Source organism: Saccopteryx bilineata, chromosome 4, assembly GCF_036850765.1.
Source record: "Saccopteryx bilineata isolate mSacBil1 chromosome 4, mSacBil1_pri_phased_curated, whole genome shotgun sequence".
Taxonomy (NCBI): domain Eukaryota; kingdom Metazoa; phylum Chordata; class Mammalia; order Chiroptera; family Emballonuridae; genus Saccopteryx; species Saccopteryx bilineata.
This window is the reverse complement of record NC_089493.1, coordinates 32,025,218-32,042,019: the sequence shown is the minus strand read 5'-3', so window position 1 is coordinate 32,042,019 and position 16,802 is coordinate 32,025,218. Positions and strand designations below refer to the sequence as shown.

Genomic DNA, 16,802 nt, shown 5'->3' with positions numbered 1-16,802 from the left:
CTCTTGTACTTTTCATTTTTTCCGTAGTCTTCCTAGCCATAAGCAGAGAAGTGTTTCCATGCCCGCGTCAGGCCAAGAGATGACAGCACTGGACAAGTCCCCAGCTGAGCCATGACCTGATGATCTGAACCCTGAGCCGAGGAGGGAGGCAGCTTCCAAGCTGCACTTGTCAGGACCTGGTTGTGTTCCAGGTGCCAGAGTCCAATTTCCTTTGGAGCCGAGGGACTCAGAATTGGAAGGGGGTGGTGCCAAGCACATCTGGGCCCAGGAGTCGCCTGAAGGCACATACAGGTAGCTTTGTGCTTAAGCTCTGCAGCCAGACAGCCTCAATTCTAGTCCCAGCACAGCCACTCAACACTGTGTGACCTTGGGCATGTCATTTTACCTCTCTGGGCCTCACTTTTCACCTCTGTAAAATGAGAAGAAGAGCATCTATACTGCTCACAAAAGTTAGGGGATATTTCCAAATGAATATGAAGCAGTAAAATATCCCCTAATGTTTGTGAGCAGTAGGTTTGGCGGGGCTGCTTGGAGTTAGAAATAAGCACCTCACATAGCGCCTAGCTCACAGGAGACCCTCAGCAGGCAGTCAGCGTTAGCTCGTTTCTGTAGAAAAGGCCCAGTCTTTCCTCATGCTCTGCAGAGGAGGGGTTGGGAGGGTAAAGCAAGGTTCTGGTACCCTTCGCAGATAAAGAATGCTCTCCCCAGCTGGGTAAGCAGGTGGTAACTGAGCTGTCACACCGCATAACCTTAGTGAGGACCAACTTTAGAATCCCTCTGTCCCTACATGGTCCCTGGGCCGGGAAGAGTGCAGGAAATGAGGCCTGGGGAGCTTGAGTAGAGATCATCTGGAGCGGTGGGCCTGATGCTTTGTCCTAGCCTTGCATGGAGGGCCCTATCTGACTGAGATTCCTAAGGGAATGGACAATATACCCCCCTCTTTCCTGGTGAGACCACATGTTAGTGCTCCTAGAAAAGTCAAGTCGGATGTGAGGGCGATCTGGCTGCGACATCTGTCACCCCATTGATCGCCAGGGTTGATTCAGCTGATCTGGCTGGCTAGGCGGGTGTCCCCTTCCTCCCTCACCGCTCCATGTGCGTCCCTCCCGAAGCTGCGCGCTCGGTCGAAGAGGACGACCTTCCCCGCTAGAGGAGAGGACCGTTCTTCGGTCAAGGGTATATGAGTGGCTGCGCTCCCCTGCTAGAACCTCCAAACAAGTCTCAAGAAAAGTCAAGTCATTGTGGGAAATGTAACCGGAAGCCCAAGGTGGGCTTCCCAGGCCTGTGGACATAGGTGGGGCAAGGTGGGGGTTTCCACAGTAGCCATGGAAACTCTTGCTGAGGTACAGTTGGCTTCACTATTGGTGAAGCTCCCACTCAGTACAAATAGAGGCCAAACACCAGATTCGGGAGGGTCCTTGGGCAGGGGACCAGAGGAGACCCTCCTAGTTGTTGGTCCTGTGCTTTCACCAGCCCATGACTAGCTCACCACCCTGCACCTGCAAACAGCAGCAGCTCAGCCTTGCTAGCACACTGGGACCTCCCAGGGAACTTTAGCAGCTCCTGGTGCTTTTGTGACAACTACAGATAGTCTGGTTTAATCGGTCTTGGGAAAGGCTTAGACGTCAGGATTTTAAAAATCTTCCTGGATGATTCTCACATGCTGCCAAAGTTGAGAACCACTGGTAAAAGGCAGGCGAGCTAATACTAATTAATAATTGCAATTTATGTATCAGATACTGTGCCAAACACCTATCTATAGCATCTCCTTTAATCCTTCCGAGAATCCCCATTTTTCCAGATGAAGAAGCGTGCTCAGAAAAGGTAAGAGAGTAGGAAGCATTAGCTCTCTATCCCCAGGCTGTCAGATTTCAAAGCCCAGGCTGGTAACCCCTATAATAACTACCTTGGAACAATGTGAAGAGGATGATGGGAACACGTCTGGGGCAGGTCGCTCAGGGACCCTTGATACCCCACGTGAGTTTCCCCTGTCCCCAAGCTGAGGTTCCCGGCCCTGTGCCACCCCCAGCATGTGGAGAGGAGCAACACTGGCAGGCCAAGTGGAGTTGGCCACTTCCCCAGAACCCAGTGACTCATGGGGAGGCCCTGGGGGACCTGCCTTTTCATTTGGGAGAGGCGGAACCTGAGACCGTGCTCAGAGAGATGTGAATCATGTTCTTAGTTTCCCAGCTCTTGTAATGAATGGCAGCCTTTCAACTTGGGACATAGCATCAGATGAGATTTTGTTCTCCGGGGAGTGGTAGGGAATCACATTTTGTTCGCCAGGTGTTTGGGCTTAAAGCAGAGTCAGGAAAAGAGTCAGGAGGCATCCATAAAATAGGACCGAGCCTTTTTATTTGCAGTTCCATTGAAATGTATCGAAAGGCAAACCCGGCAGGTACCTGTTTTACTGGCAGTAAAAGGAAATTGGACAACAGTTATTTAAAAAGAGTCTGAGTTGTTTAAATCTAAAATGTAGGGGTATGTGTATGCTTTAAAAGAAAGTTTACAAGGCTTGGGGATTTGTGTTGAATGGTTTTTGATGAACATGACATGGAAAATATTTTTCTTTCTTATTTTAGACCTTCCCTTTTGCTGTTTGTTTTCTGAATTTAGAAGTCAGAAAGAAATATGCAAATCTAGCTAGAAAAAAAGTGAAGCAAGTCAGGCAAGTTTCAAAGTTTAATTGAAGTGATGGACTGAAAATAAAACTCTAAGATGAGGAATAATTCTTCCCATTTTATAGAGCAGAGTCATTATTTCGCTTTAAACAACTTCAGATGCATTGACCTTTTTGGACATGAAGTGCTAGATATGACATTTCCCACAAGAACAAAGGTGGGGGGGGCAGCTGCCTAAATGTCAGCCAAGAATGCTCAGCAAGGGACTAGAGGGCTGTCGGGGGTTCATCAGGTTGTCACTCATCGTCTCCCCAACCTTCTTCCTGGCTGTGGCAAACCTAGGGCCTCTTAAGCCATGGTTCAGATGGAAACCTCCACTCTTCCTCACTCCAAAGCCTGACCACAGACTTGCTGCTTGGGAATGTCCCACCCATCTCCAGGCTCAAGTCGTTGGACCAGATGGCAGAGACCAGCCTGGCATCTTGGAATGAATGGTTGCCACCTGCTCCATGTCATTATGATCAGTGGCTCATTTTGTTACTCTTTTTTTTAATTGATCTTTAGAGAGAGAGAAGAAGGGGGAGAGAGAGAGAGAGAGAAACATCAATTTGTTGTTCCACTTATTTATGCACTCATTGGTTGAGTCTTGTATGTTCCCTGACCATAGATCAAACCCACAACCTTGGCATATCAGGACAATGCTCTAACTGAGCTACCTGGCCAGGGCTGTTTTTTACTTTTTTTTTTTTTAATAAATAAATTTTTATTTTAATGGGGTGACATCAATAAATCAGGATACATACATTCAAAGAAAACATTTCCAGGTTATCTTGTCATTTAGTTCTGCTGCATACCCATCACCCGAAGAGAGATCGTCCTCCGCCACCCTCCATCCAGTTCTCTCTGTACCCCTCCCCCTCCCCCTCTCCCTCCTTCCCTCCCCCCACTCCCCGTAACCACCACACTCCTGTCCATGCCTCTTAGTGTCGCTTTTATGTCCCACCAATGTATGGAATCCTGCAGTTTGTTTTTTACTTTTTGAGAATGGTTTTCTATTCATTGAAGGGACCAAGGACTGACATTTCTGACTTTTGGTCATTAGAGAAAAACACTCAACTAAAACTAGTTTAAGAAAAAGATAGATGATAGATAGATAGATAGATGATAGATAGATAGATAGATAGATAGATAGATAGATAGATAGATAATAGATAGATTTTTAAAAATCCCAAAGTAATTTTGGAACAGGTATGACTGACTCCAGGGACCCCAAACAATATCATTAGAATTCTTTCTATGTCTTGGATCTGATTATTTCTTCTTGGTTTCATCAAGACAGTATTTTTTATTTTTTAATTGCAATATAATGGACCATAACATACTAGTTTCAACTATACAACATAATTATTTGATATTTATATATATTGCATAATGATCACCACAATAAATCTATTAACATCACCACATATAATGACTTTTTTTTTTTTTGTGATGAGAACTTTTAAGATCTCTCTTAGCAACTTGCACATATACAGGGGTGGGCAAAAGTATGTAGACTTACAGTTGTTAGCATGGAAAAAGACATGCAAGTTATGATTATTACAATAGCTTTATTAACTTAAAAGAACTTCAAAATAGCCTGATCAGGTGGTGGTGCAATGGATAGAGTGTTGGACTGGGATGCAGAGGACCCAGGTTTGAAACCCTGAGGTCTCTGGTTTGAGCCCAAAGGTCGCTGGCTTGAAGCCTAAGGTCGCTGGCTTGAGCAAGGGGTTACTCGCTCTGCTGTAGTCCCCTGGTCAAGGCACATATGAGAAAGCAATCAATGAGCAACTAGGGTGCCACAACAAAGAATTGATGCTTCTCATCTCTCTCCCTTCCTGTCTGTCTGTCCCTATCTGTCCTTCTCTCTGTCTCTCTCTCTCTCTCTGTCACACACAAAGAAAATCACAATACAACTGATACCTACTTTTGCCCATGCTGTACAATACATTATTGTTAACGGTAGTCACCATTCTGTACAGACAAGCTTTCAATGTGGTCAGCAAGAAGACTCTCACCTGTCAAACTCAGCAGTGCTGATAAAAAGAGCTCACCTTACAGTCTGACCAGGCAGTGGTGCAGTGGATAATGTGTTGACCTGGTATACTGAGGACCCAGGTTCAAAACCCCCAGGTTGCCAGTGCGGACTCATCAGCTTAAGCATGGAATCATAGACATGACTCCATGGTCGCTGACTTGAGCCCAAACATCATTGGCTTGAAGCCCAAGGTCGCTAGCCTGAGCAAGGGATCATTGCCTCAGCTGGAGCCCCCCAGTTGAGGCACATAGAAGAAAGCAATCAATGAACAACTGAAGTGCCACAACTATGAGTTGATGCTTCTTATCTCTTTCTCTTCCCGTCTGTATGTCTCTGTCTGTCTCTCTCTCACTAAAAAAATAAAAATAGCTCACCTTGCAGGGAAATCTCAGGGAAGATTCTGATTGGCTCAGAGTGAGTCACATGACCATACCTGAACCAATCCCTTTGGGGGTGCAGTGATAAGATCAGCCTAGCCTGGGTTTTGTGCCCACCCCTGTGTGGTAGTGATTGAGGCATTGATGGGACAGGAGAGAGTGATTGACAGCCCTGCCAGGAGCATGTGAGATGGCAAAAAGATCCTTAAGGCAGGCAAAAAGTAGCTTGGCACCTCCTTGGTCCACCTCAGTTCCTAGCGTGTATTAGCCAAGAATGTGTGTGAGGAGCAGGGGAGGAAGCTGCTTGAGGTCATGATGGATCATCGTTCATGTTTTCATTTGCCATTTTTTTTAAAGATTTTTATTTATTCATTTTAGAGAGACAAGAGAGAAAGAGAGAAGGGGGGGAGGAGCAGGAAGCATCAACTTCCATATGTGCCTTGACCAGGTAAGCCCAGGGTTTGGAATTGGCGACCTTAGTGTTCCAGGTCGACGCTTTATCCACCACAGGTCAGGCTTACTTTCCATTGTTTTTTAGTCCAGTGATCACTCAAGCACCTTCTGGTCTTTGGAATCCAGCATTAAACAATATAGACAATCTCTGTCCCCGGTGAAGCTTATACTCTTGTGGGAAGAAACAGTCAAAAAGGTAAAATAAATAAGGAAAATACACATAGACTGGCACAAAACTCTGTAAGGAAAAACAATGCAGGGTGGGCGGATAGGGCATTGGAGAGTGGGCTTGGAGTCCCAGTTTTACAGGTGGTAGTAGGGAAGGCTCACAGCAGAGGCCGCACTTGAGCAGGACCTTGCTGGGGCTGAGGGTGGGAGCCGTGCAGACATCTGGGAGAAGAACCTTCCAGAAAGAAGGCAGAAGGAACAAAAGGACTAAGAGGAAGGGTGTCAGCTGGCCCAAGAAACATAAGGAGAGCGAGTGTGGCTGGAGGATAGGGAGGGGGCAGTGGTACCAGCCGAGTTCTGTCAGGTGGCAGGGTACCCACTCCCGGTCTCCTAGGCCACTGTGAGCTCCAGGGCTTGGACCTGAGGTACAGTCACATGATGAAAGTCACATGATATGGCAGAGGCTCCCATTTGTTTGCTGTCTTCTCCTCAGTGGATGATCAGTAAGTTGAGAGCCGAGACAGTGTTTAGGTATTCATTCATTCATTCATTCATTCACTAACTCACTCATCCACTCCTTTATTCAGCAAATGCCTCCTCAATACCTTCTCAATGCCAGGTGCCGGGAGCTCAAAAATGAGGAGCCCACCATCTAGTGGAAAAGAAAGAGAAGTGAATACAGATGTCAGCCATGTGGTATAAGAACTCCACAAACAGCCTGGAGTGCGCTTGCCCCTCCAGAAAGGGCAATAGTGCAAGTCGCATCCCGTGGCTCCAAGCCCAGGATCTCAGTCCTCTCGGGCTGACCCAGATATAGCTTCTCCTGGTCCCATAGCTTAGAGCCAAAGGATTCACTTACCTCTCGCATGCCGATAGGCTAAGTAAGCATCATGGATGGGGAAAGAGGATAGCAGCAACACACTTCCCCTTCGGGGCAGGGAAGAAGGGAGCAGCACGCACCGTATGCAGTCCACAGTGCCTGCGCTGTTTCAGAGCTCCTGCCCCAGCTGGGGTTGGGGCGGGGTTACCCAGCGACCTGTGCTCTAAGGTAAGGGGTGGAGGGGTTCTTCGTGACCCTTCATGGTCTGCCTTGCATGGGATGGGGGAGAAAAAGGGGCTAGTTTCCTAGATTCTTCTTCTGGGAGCCATATTGCTTTGTACTTATTTCTGTCTGTATAGCCTCGTTTTTTTTAAAGATTTTATTTTATTGATTCTACAGAGGGGGGCGGCAAGAAGTATCAATTCTCATAGTTGCTTCATTTTAGTTGTTTGTTGCTTACTTGTTGCTTGTTGTATGTGCCTTAACCAGGCAAGCCCAGGGTTTCAAACCGGTGACCTTAGCATTCCAGGTTGATGATCTATCCACTGTGCTACCACAGGCCAGGCCATAGCCTTTTGCATAGTGTCTGCACATACTACACTTTCAGTAATAATACTGTGGGATGTCCATAGGACACCGCCTGTGGATACTCAGGTCAGGGATCTAAGCCAGGCTGAGGAGCGTGGGGAGGGCACCAGGGACCCCTGGGCTTGTGGCGTGGAGGACCCAGAGGATGGGACTGCCCATGTCTGCCACAGGCAGCGCAGGAGAAACAGCTGCTTTGGAGATCAATGAGGAATTCATTTTGAGGTGCTGAGTGAGAGGTACCCATGGGACAGTCAAAGGTCTGGAAGTCTCCAGGTCAAAGAACAGGGCCAAAGGGAAAGGCGAGTTGGAGAGCTGGGAGGGATGGGCTGTGGTGTGGGAGTGTGAACTGGGCTAGACATCGAGGAAGGAGAGCGCTGGGTGGTGACTGGCGAGAGGCAGAACGGCGCAGGTTGGAGAGGAGGTGGCGGCCCCGCAGAGGTCACCGCACGCTCTTCCTCAGAATTCCCTCTACTTGGCTGACAGAGGGGAAGCTATGTTCCAGCTCCAAACCCTGCGCACCTCTGGGCCACCGTGAAAGCAGAGCTGGGAGCGGTTAGGCCTGGTGTTTCCATGGCACCCTGCTTCACAAGCTGTCTCTCAGGTGAAGGTCTAGACCTGGGGGAGGGTGGGACCACTGGGGGCTGTGGGGCTGTGGGCAGGAGCAGCAGTAGTTTCCTGATAGCATCTCTGAGGCTGTCTAGCTCAGTTTTAAGGCCCTGAGAGGCGTTTCTCAGGAAAGCCTTGGCCTGAGCAGACCTCTTCCCCAGCATTCTCTGGCCCCGAGGAAGCCTTGAAGGAGGCGCAGGAAGGCTGGGGATAGGAGAAGTTTCAGAAGCATTCCTTCCACTGCCTGACACGTGGCTGGTGCTCAGCAGAGCTTTGTTGAATGAATGGGTGGATGAATGAATGAGTGAGTGAATTCAAGCATGTGTGAGCAAATGGATAATGCTCCGCTGATCCTTGGAACTCCCAGATGCTTGCCCCAGTGCCTGGTAGATGGGTGGCTCTCTGTCAGTGTTTATTAGGCGATGGGTGAGTACAAGATGAGAAAACCTCTGAGCCCACAGAGTGACCGTAAGTCCTAAATAAATACACTTAGTTTCCCACAGCCGGCTTGAAGGATAATTATGCAGCATACTCTCCCTTTGGGAGCCTCTGCAGTTTTACTTTAGCTCCTGAACCATCAACTGGAGGCTGCTCTCTACCTCCCTGACCCTGCACGGGAAGAGAGAGGGGCAGAGTTTGCACCCATTCTTTTCCAGGGTGGGAAGGACACAAAGGCTCTCTGTCATACTCAAAGCTGGACAGCTTAGGTCCTTCTAGCAATCCAGGGTTCACGTCAGAACACCCTCCCTCCCTCCCTCCTTCCCTCCTTCAGTCTCTCCTGAAATGGATATTGAGACCACAGGGACTCTGTTACATCTGTCCAGCCCTTGGCATGGCACCAACTCAGAAGATCACAGTGCGATAGCAGTAGCCATTGTCACCACCCTGAGCACCGATGTCCTGAGCACCTGTGTGTAGCATGGGGCTGGCTGGGCCCAGTGGCCACACGAGGGAATCTCCCTTACTGGCTCTGACCTCAGGGAGCACAGGGACTGGCTCCTCGGACAGGATGCAACTGGAGGCGAGTACACTCAAGCGGCACCCTTTAAGGAGATCGGTGCTCCCTGGAGCCCTCTGCATTCCCGTCCAGTGAGGTTGGGAGCTGGGCTGTCAAGGGAACGTGGAGGCCCTGGGCTGCTGGTGGATGTTCCCTAGCCCCACCCAACATATCAGTTTTCTGTCCCACATGCAGCTGCCTTCCTGGGGTCATTTGTCCAGGGACCAGGCCTGTGACAGAGTTCTCCTTCAGGGGTTTTGTGCATGGACAATTTTCATCTGTCTTCCTGTTGCCTGTGTGTGCCCAGGGCTCCAGCCCAGACTGATGGTCAGGGGAAAGAGGTTGGAGTTGGGAGGCACTCACAGCTGATGATGTTTCACGGCATTCTGGAAAACATCCAACCAGCAGTTTGGTTCAAATAATGAGATGTCAGGACCCATTCAGGGTCAGGACTGGAGATGTGTTTTTCTCCGGTGTCTTTTATGGGGGGCTTTGGGAGCACAAAGTAGGGTGTGGCTAAGAGGAGGGAGGCTGGGCCATGGCATCTGTCATCCATCACTCCCAGCCCTTAGCACCGGCGGACCCAGTAGGTCTGACATGCGGCTATTGCAGCAGCAAGCAGAAGTCCCTGAGAAGATGCATCATTGTCTGTGCACTTGACTTCTAGCTGTTCTGGCATAAGCCTGCGAGGGCCTGCCTGTCCTCAGAGGCAGCTTTCTGTAGCAGTTTGTCTAAGCCCTGGTGCTTCACTGATCATACCTATCCCAATGTCAGGTCCAAGTTTACTCCTAAGAGCCTGTCAATCTGCTGGTAGCTTGGCAACCTCCAACCTCCTTGGCGATTTCCTCAGGACATCACATCTTGGGGGTCTGGTGTGCTCCAGTCACCCTCTCCATATCCAGGACACAAAGGGGTCGAGAGTATGGGTTTCATAGTTAGAACTACCAGTTTGAATCCAGAACCGCTGACTTAGCTTTGACCTTGGTCTTTTAACAAAACAGACTACCTTTTTTTAAAAAACAAAACAATTTTTTAACTTTATAAAATTAAGCAGAAAGTGCAAAGAGTTTCTATAGAGTTCCTATATTCCCTGCCCCCACACACAGACACTGTTTTGTTTTTATTTTAGTGAGAGAGACAAAGACAGAGGTAGGGGACAGATAGGGGACAGACAGGAAGGGAAAGAAATGAGAAGCATCAATTCATTGTGGCACCTTAGTTGTTTTCTGATTACTTTCTCATATGTGCCTTGACTGGGGGGCTGTAGCCGAGCCAGTGACCCCTTGCTCAAGCCAGTAATCTTGGGCTCAAGCCAGTGACCATGGGGTCATGTCTGTGATCCCACACTCAAGCCAGCAACCCCGCGCTCAAGCTGGTGAGCCCACACTCAAGCCAGTGACCTTGGGGTTTCGAACCTGGGTCCTCAGCGTCCCAGTCTGAGCTCTGCCCACTGCGCCACCACTTGGTCAGGCTGTTTTGGCTTCTTGAGCCCGAGTCTCCTTATTTGTACAGTGGGGAAAATAATGATCTCCTGCTCAGGGAGTTGGGGTCAGGTACAAAAGACATCTTGCGGTTGGCTCCCGCCTGGTAGTAAGTGCTTATCACACAGTGGCTACTTTCTCCAGGGGCCCCTCTGATGCTGACCTCTGTCTCAGGTGACGGGAACACCCTCAAGAGGCTTTGATGAGAAGGCGTACCTGGCGGCCAAGCAGCTGAAGCCTGGAGAGGACCCCTACAGGCAGCACGCCTTCAACCAGCTGGAGAGCGACAAGCTGAGCTCGGACCGACCCATCCGGGACACCCGCCACTACAGGTGCGGCCCCCGCCGTGCTGACGGGAAAAGAAAGGTGGAGGGAAGGGCCAGCCCTGGTTAGCCTGTTTTATTTTCAGTCACGTGGATTTAAGAAATGAGGATTTCCTCAAACTCAGTCTACTTACTTCCCGAGACATTCACACTCTCACCCTCAGTTGTCTACCTGACTCCTGTTTACTTCAGTTGACCTCCTGAGGTCCTGAGACAGCCAAGGACCTTCCCAGCTGGGACCAGGGAGGTCCCTCAGCGCCTCAGTCTGAAGTCCCAGTGAGAATGACCTGCCAGGGGACTACAGGAAGGTCTGAGGGGGTGGGCCAGCCAGGTGTTCTTGGTGCCCTGCTGGTGGTACCTGGGGTGAATGGGGCCACCAGCCCTGACCACACTGCCCTCACTTCCTCAAAATTCCCAGAAATGCTGCCCAGTCTTGTTCTTAGTTCTCCCAGGGTGGTGGCTGGGAGAGCCTGCAGCCCAGGACTGAGGGTGCCTTCCACGCTGATGTCCACTCCGACTCCGCTCAGGGCGAGTGACCAACCTTGGGCAAGCCGTCAGCCCCTCCTGGGTCCAGGCCCTGTTGTGTTCTGTCTAGATTACATGAGTCACCACCTCCAGTCTTCCTGCCCTCACCTGTGGGAGCAGTCTGAGCTCCTTATCCTGAAATGGCAGGCACCCCCATCGGCGTCTCTGGTCCTTTTCACCTAGCACTTAGTACTCCCCGTTCTGTACTTCCCCTGCCTCCCTCCTTGCCTTTACCCACTCTGTTTCCTCCCCTGGCCCCCTTTCCCCCACACACACCTTCAGTGTCCCCCCTCCAGGGAGGGTTCCTTGCTAACCCAGGCTAGTTAGGGGGCCTCTGCTCTCTGTGCAGACACCCACCAGAACAGCAAGGGCTGCTGGAGCCGACCCACCCGTGTGCCTGCAGCTTTGAATGACCTTCACGGGCTGTGTTGGACCCAGCTGTGTGCCCAGCGCCGGCCTGGTCCTGGTGTGAGGGTAGGCAAGAATGACGCGGGTCCATCACTGCTTCTTCTGAAGCAGCTACTCCAAAAACAAGATATATGTGAGATAATGGTACAGAAGGGGACCTGCTTCTAGCACCTTCTCTGTCACTCACAGAGGTGTGCCTGAAGTCCAGCGGGCTTGGCGGTCTGTGCAACGTAAGATGGACACGAGGTGGGAGGAGCCCCAGACTGCTCTTCCTGCCCTTAAGCCCAGCACTGTCGGTCTCCAGAAACAATGCATGTCACCAAATAGGGCAGCCGCCCTGCTCCTCAGGAAGGCCTCCACTTGGGTCTAATGGCTAGTTCAGGCCCTGGAAATTCTTTCTCAGTCAGCCCTGGGGCAGTCTACCATCATGTCTGCCTGCTCCATGAGGCCTACAGGTTATGTCCAGGCAGCTCTACTTGGAGGCCTTTCACGGGCAGCCCTTACCATGGCCAACCCAGACCCCAGGGTCCGGAGGTTCTACTGACCCAAGTCTGTGCGTTGAGAGGCCGCCCACCCGTCCCCACCAGGAGCCTCCTCAGGTTCCCTGAGACCCTGAAAGGGGGACTTCCTCTTGGTGGACACTCCGTTTTATAGTGAGACTCTTCAAGTCCGAGGCAGTGGTGGGCTGGTGAGTCAGGCCTTCCCTCCTGCCCCAGAGCTGCTGCGCGGCCTTCTCAGTTGCCCGAGGCGGATCCAGGGTGTGTGTCCGTGCGTGCATGTGCGAGTCTGGGTGCGGGAGGAGCAGAGGAGGTGCTGGCTTTGATGGCAGGACCTCCCATGGGGGAGCCAGGTGTTCTGGGGTCAGCCACAGTCCCCCTTGGCCCTCCAGGTCGCCGCCTCAGCTGGACTCTAGGCTAGTTTCTGGTTCAGCCTTTAACCTAGCGGCGTCCCCTGAGGGGAGACCTAAAACCACGCAAAACAGACCTACAGCTCCATAGCCCCAAACTCAAAATGCAGACATGAGACAAACCCCTTCTGAGGTTCTTGACTCCGGGGAGCACTGGATAAATCCCCGTCGTCGTGGACATAAATCCCAGAGAAATGCAGGGTGGGGCAGACTGGAGGGCTGGGGGAGGGGTCAAGCCCGCTGTCCAGATGGGGGGTGGTAGACTGACCACCTCAGGTGGAGAATGGGGATCGCACTCCAGATGCCCTTCGTGGGCACCAGATGGCTGCGGTTCAAGGACAGAGACCTGGAGCCCTAGAGGTTCATGCTGGGCAGCTGGGCGCTGGGCACCCAGGAAGGGGCTGCTTCTCCTAACACTTCCCATCTCACTAGGCTGAGCCCCCCCCCCAGCTGCCACAAATCAGCATTGCTCTGGGAGGACGGGCACTGGGAAGCCTGACCTCTCAGGGGACAGAGGTGAACTTCCCTGCCCCTCTTACTCCGCCCACCACCACATCCCCTCCCAAGGAGAATTATTGTGCCACCTCTCAGGATTTCTCTCACGGGGGCCCCAGGCTGGTGGACCTCCTGCCTGTCTGACCCTGTCTGCTCTGCAGGGCAAGAAATAGGCCTGGGAATTCGGCTGCAGGCTGCAGTCAGTGGAATGAACGCTATAATGAAAAAATGGCCACTGCTGGAATAGTCAGAGCAATTCTGATAAAGAAGATCGCCACGAAAGCCAGCTTGGGCGGCCGCCTTCCACCGCCCACCCTCCCGCCTGCCCGGGAGTGTGCATCACGCCTTTGCAGAGAGACGGATGGAGGCTGGTGGGAGTGGGGTGTTGTCATTCCCTTTCCTGAAGCCGGGGGTGGGGGGGTGGGCAGGGACCAATGGTTAAAAATGTGGTGTCTGGAGATGGCGAGCCCAGAGCTGCTGAGGAGGGTGGGCTGGTGTGCACTGCCCTGGGTGTCTTCTCAGAGGCTACAGTTTCCTCCCAGAGTCCCAGAGCGGCTGCTGCCCCGCCTGGTGTCACCAGCCAGCTGTTAGTGTCAGGTAGTGAGAGGGAGGAATTCACAGGACAGCAGGATGGGGGTGATTCCCCTCCAGATCCTACCAAATGTCGTGGGGGAGCCGGGGAGAAGGAGGCTGCGGGGTGTCAGAGACAAACAGGAGGCTGGGAGGCTGTCCCCCGCCCCCACGCCGTGGTCTCTTGACTGCTGCATCCAGCTGGGCGTTTTGTCTATGGGTAGGGGCCTGGGGCCTGGACGCTGGGCCTGTACACTGGGCCCCTACGCTGCCCGCACGTGGTCAGAGCCCTCATTAACACTTTAGGGACCATGGCGATCCCAGGCTGAAGGTGTCCAGTGGAAAGTTTCTTGGCCTGGGAAGGTCCCTCCCCACTGGTGACCCTCCAAGGACTCTGAGCTGGTGGCTCAATGGGTCAAGCGTGGGCATGAAGGAGCAAGACCCGCATCCTGGCTTCAGGCTTTATTTCTCTGACCCACAGAGATACCCGGGGGCAGCAGGCTGGGAAAAGAGAAGTCTTAAAACCTGCCCCGAGGACTCTCCCACAGCTGCCCCCTGACCTCTCTGCTCCCTTCTCAGTTGTCCATCCGTGTCCTACTCCACGGACCTGCCGGCCACCAGCGTCATCATCACCTTCCACAATGAAGCCCGGTCTACCCTCCTGCGCACGGTCAGGAGGTAAGCTCGCCTCGGGACCCTCCTCTCGATGGTGCTGCTCCCCAAGGCCCAGGGCGACCTGCTGAGCCCTTGGCAGGGGAGGGTATTGAGATTGGGTACTGTGGCCAGAGGGGGTGAAACCCCCAGACACTGCGGGGGGGGGGGGAGTGCTGCCTTCTGCAAAGCTGGGGCTGGAGAATCAGGGTCAGGAAGACCCCAGAAGTCCAGTTGTTCGTGAGGTGCACAGTCTAACACAAGGTCGGGTCCCTGGCAGGAAAGCGGAAGTGCAGGGGTCAGGAAGCAGGAAAGGGCTGGTGTGAGGCCTCAGGTGGGTGATGCCGACTCAGTCGGAGCCTGTCAGCGATTCAGAGAGGGGTGCCTCTTCCATCCTCCTAAGCTTGGTCCTGTGGTCAAGTTTCACTTCTATTCATGTTTCCTTAGTGAACTTGGATGAGAAGAGGATTTGGAAAGGTGTGCTCGAGGTATACCAGGCATGAAAGAAGCTTGGGTTTCCTTTCCCAGGGAGGAGAGGAAGATGTGGGATGGGGGTGGGAGTGGGGAGAGTCGGGGGGCTTCCCACGAGCAGCCCTCCTGACTCAGGAGGCCCAAATGAGCCTGACTACCTTTCCAGCTAGACAGCTCTGTCCAGCTGGGGTGGCCCCCTGCAGGCAGCCAGAACAGCTATAAATCCTCCACTGACAATTAAACTAGGGCAGTCCCCACCCGCCATCTGGGGTGGACCCCAAATGCCCGAGAGTCCAGTGAGCGGGCTCATCCTGGTCCTTGGAAGAGCTTGAAGAACACAGTGCTCCCCAACCATCGCTCAGGGCCCGAGGATTTGCAAGCAGCAGTGTGCTGGTGCCCGAGCTGGGTGGTGTGGGAGCCCCATGACAGGGACAGGTAAACGGAAGGTGGCCCCTAAATCTGGGCTCCTCTGTCCCCATCACTGCTCCAGTGTCCTGAACCGAACTCCTGCCAACCTGATCCAGGAGATCATTTTAGTGGATGACTTCAGTTCAGATCGTAAGTACTCACCTTCTTCTGCTGCACTCCTCCAAACCTCCATGGCCCCAGAATGCTGGGGCAAGCACTCTTGAGGTTGTCCTGGCCATCACAGGCCGGCCTCTACCCCCTACTGGAATCATCAGTCTTTTCTAGATGCCCTCCCTCATGCTGGTTCTTGGTGCCAAAGCAGGGGAAACTGTGATGTTGCTTTGATGGGACACTAATGAGAGAAATTAGAAATTTTTTGAAACATCAGCAGCACCCTTCCTTATTACAACCGGGGAGAAAATCATCCCTTCAGTCTACCTCCACGGACGTTAGATTGGTGGTCGTGCTCTCTGGTGCCCCTAGGGGTAATGTCAAGACTACAGGCAGTCCTTCGTCTGGCCTGGGAGTGGGGGACACAGGGCAATCCTTTGGCCACTAGAAGTGATCATGCTCCTCTACGCCTCCACATTCCAGCCCTTCCTCTGGGCCTAGGATGGGGACAGCACCGGGGCAGTTCCAGTCATGGCCAAACCACTTGTGGTTTTATGCCCATACCTGAATGAGCTTCCTTCTCTCCACTCTCAGCTGAAGACTGTCTGCTCCTGACCAGGATCCCCAAGGTCAAGTGCCTGCGCAACGACCGGCGGGAAGGTGAGTTCTCGGACCCTGGGTGCTACCTCAGACTCATTTTGGCCTAGGCCTCTGCACCTCCCCACTTCCTCTTGCTGCCATGTCATACAAACCAGCAGGGCCCTGCTGCATCCCTGTGGTAAGAACCAAAGTCTATAGAAAGACCCTTCAGTTATCCCAGGTCAGCCCTTAGCTCAGCACGACTGTAGGAAAGTTGTTCTACGGAGAAGTGAGGATAATAATAGTTCTCTTTCTGCTCTGCACAGCTATTGTAAGGATTAAGTGAGATAGGCTCTATGGAAATGCTTTGGGACAATTAAAGGGCAGTATAAAGCAGCTGTAACCTCACTTCCAGCTAAGAGGTGTTTGGGGCGTCAGCTGCAGCGTAGGATTGTGCTTGCACTGTAGGGGACACAAAAGAAGTGTAAGACGGGGTCCCTGCCCTCAGAGAGCCGTGATGTAGTCGAGGAGTCAGAATCCATCCACCACAGCAACAGGCTGGTTACATAATAATTATGTGGTGGAATGGAGATTGGAGGAGCGGGTGCTGGAGGAGAGGGGAGTGATCAGGGAATGGGCTTGAATTGGGTGAGGGGCTGCAAGACAGCAGAGCAACAGAGGGCACTCCAGGATCAGGGACCCTGCAGGCAGAGGCTTGGTCAGGTGGTCAGACTTGCGTACACAGGGAATGCTAATAGCCTCCCTCCCATAGTGGGCACTCCCTTTTTCTGCTTTCTCAAGGTCAGTCCCCATAATAGTCCATTGCCCCCATCTGGTAGATAAAGAAACTGGAGTTTAAGGAGGTTCATTAATTTCCCCATGGTGGGAATGAATAGAGGAGCCAGGATTCCAACCTGGGGAGGGGCTCATCCCAGAGCCCAGCCTCTTCACCTACTTCTACTTACTCTCTCTTCCCAGGGGAGTCCGGGCCTGGCTGGCAGGAGGAGTGGGAGGAGCGAGGGTAGATGACAGAGGACCTTAAGCCAGAGAAAGACATTTAGATTTGATAAGGCAGAGAGTATGAAGCCACCAAAGCTGCACACACGTGGGTGGGTGTGCATTTGCATGCACATAGCGCATGAGAGAGAGACAGAGAGGGAGAT

General features: G+C 52.3%; 1 protein-coding gene across 1 annotated transcript in view; it reads left to right on the top strand.

Moving 5' to 3' along the window:
* GALNT16 (polypeptide N-acetylgalactosaminyltransferase 16) overlaps positions 1-16,802 on the top strand; it is a 97,607-nt gene that overhangs the window by 50,702 nt on the left and 30,103 nt on the right. The window contains exons 2-5 of the mRNA XM_066273463.1: positions 10,366-10,523; positions 13,999-14,097; positions 15,032-15,099; positions 15,655-15,720. Of these exons, the coding sequence (XP_066129560.1) occupies positions 10,366-10,523; positions 13,999-14,097; positions 15,032-15,099; positions 15,655-15,720 (391 nt within the window). The remainder of the gene's footprint in view (positions 1-10,365; positions 10,524-13,998; positions 14,098-15,031; positions 15,100-15,654; positions 15,721-16,802) is intronic.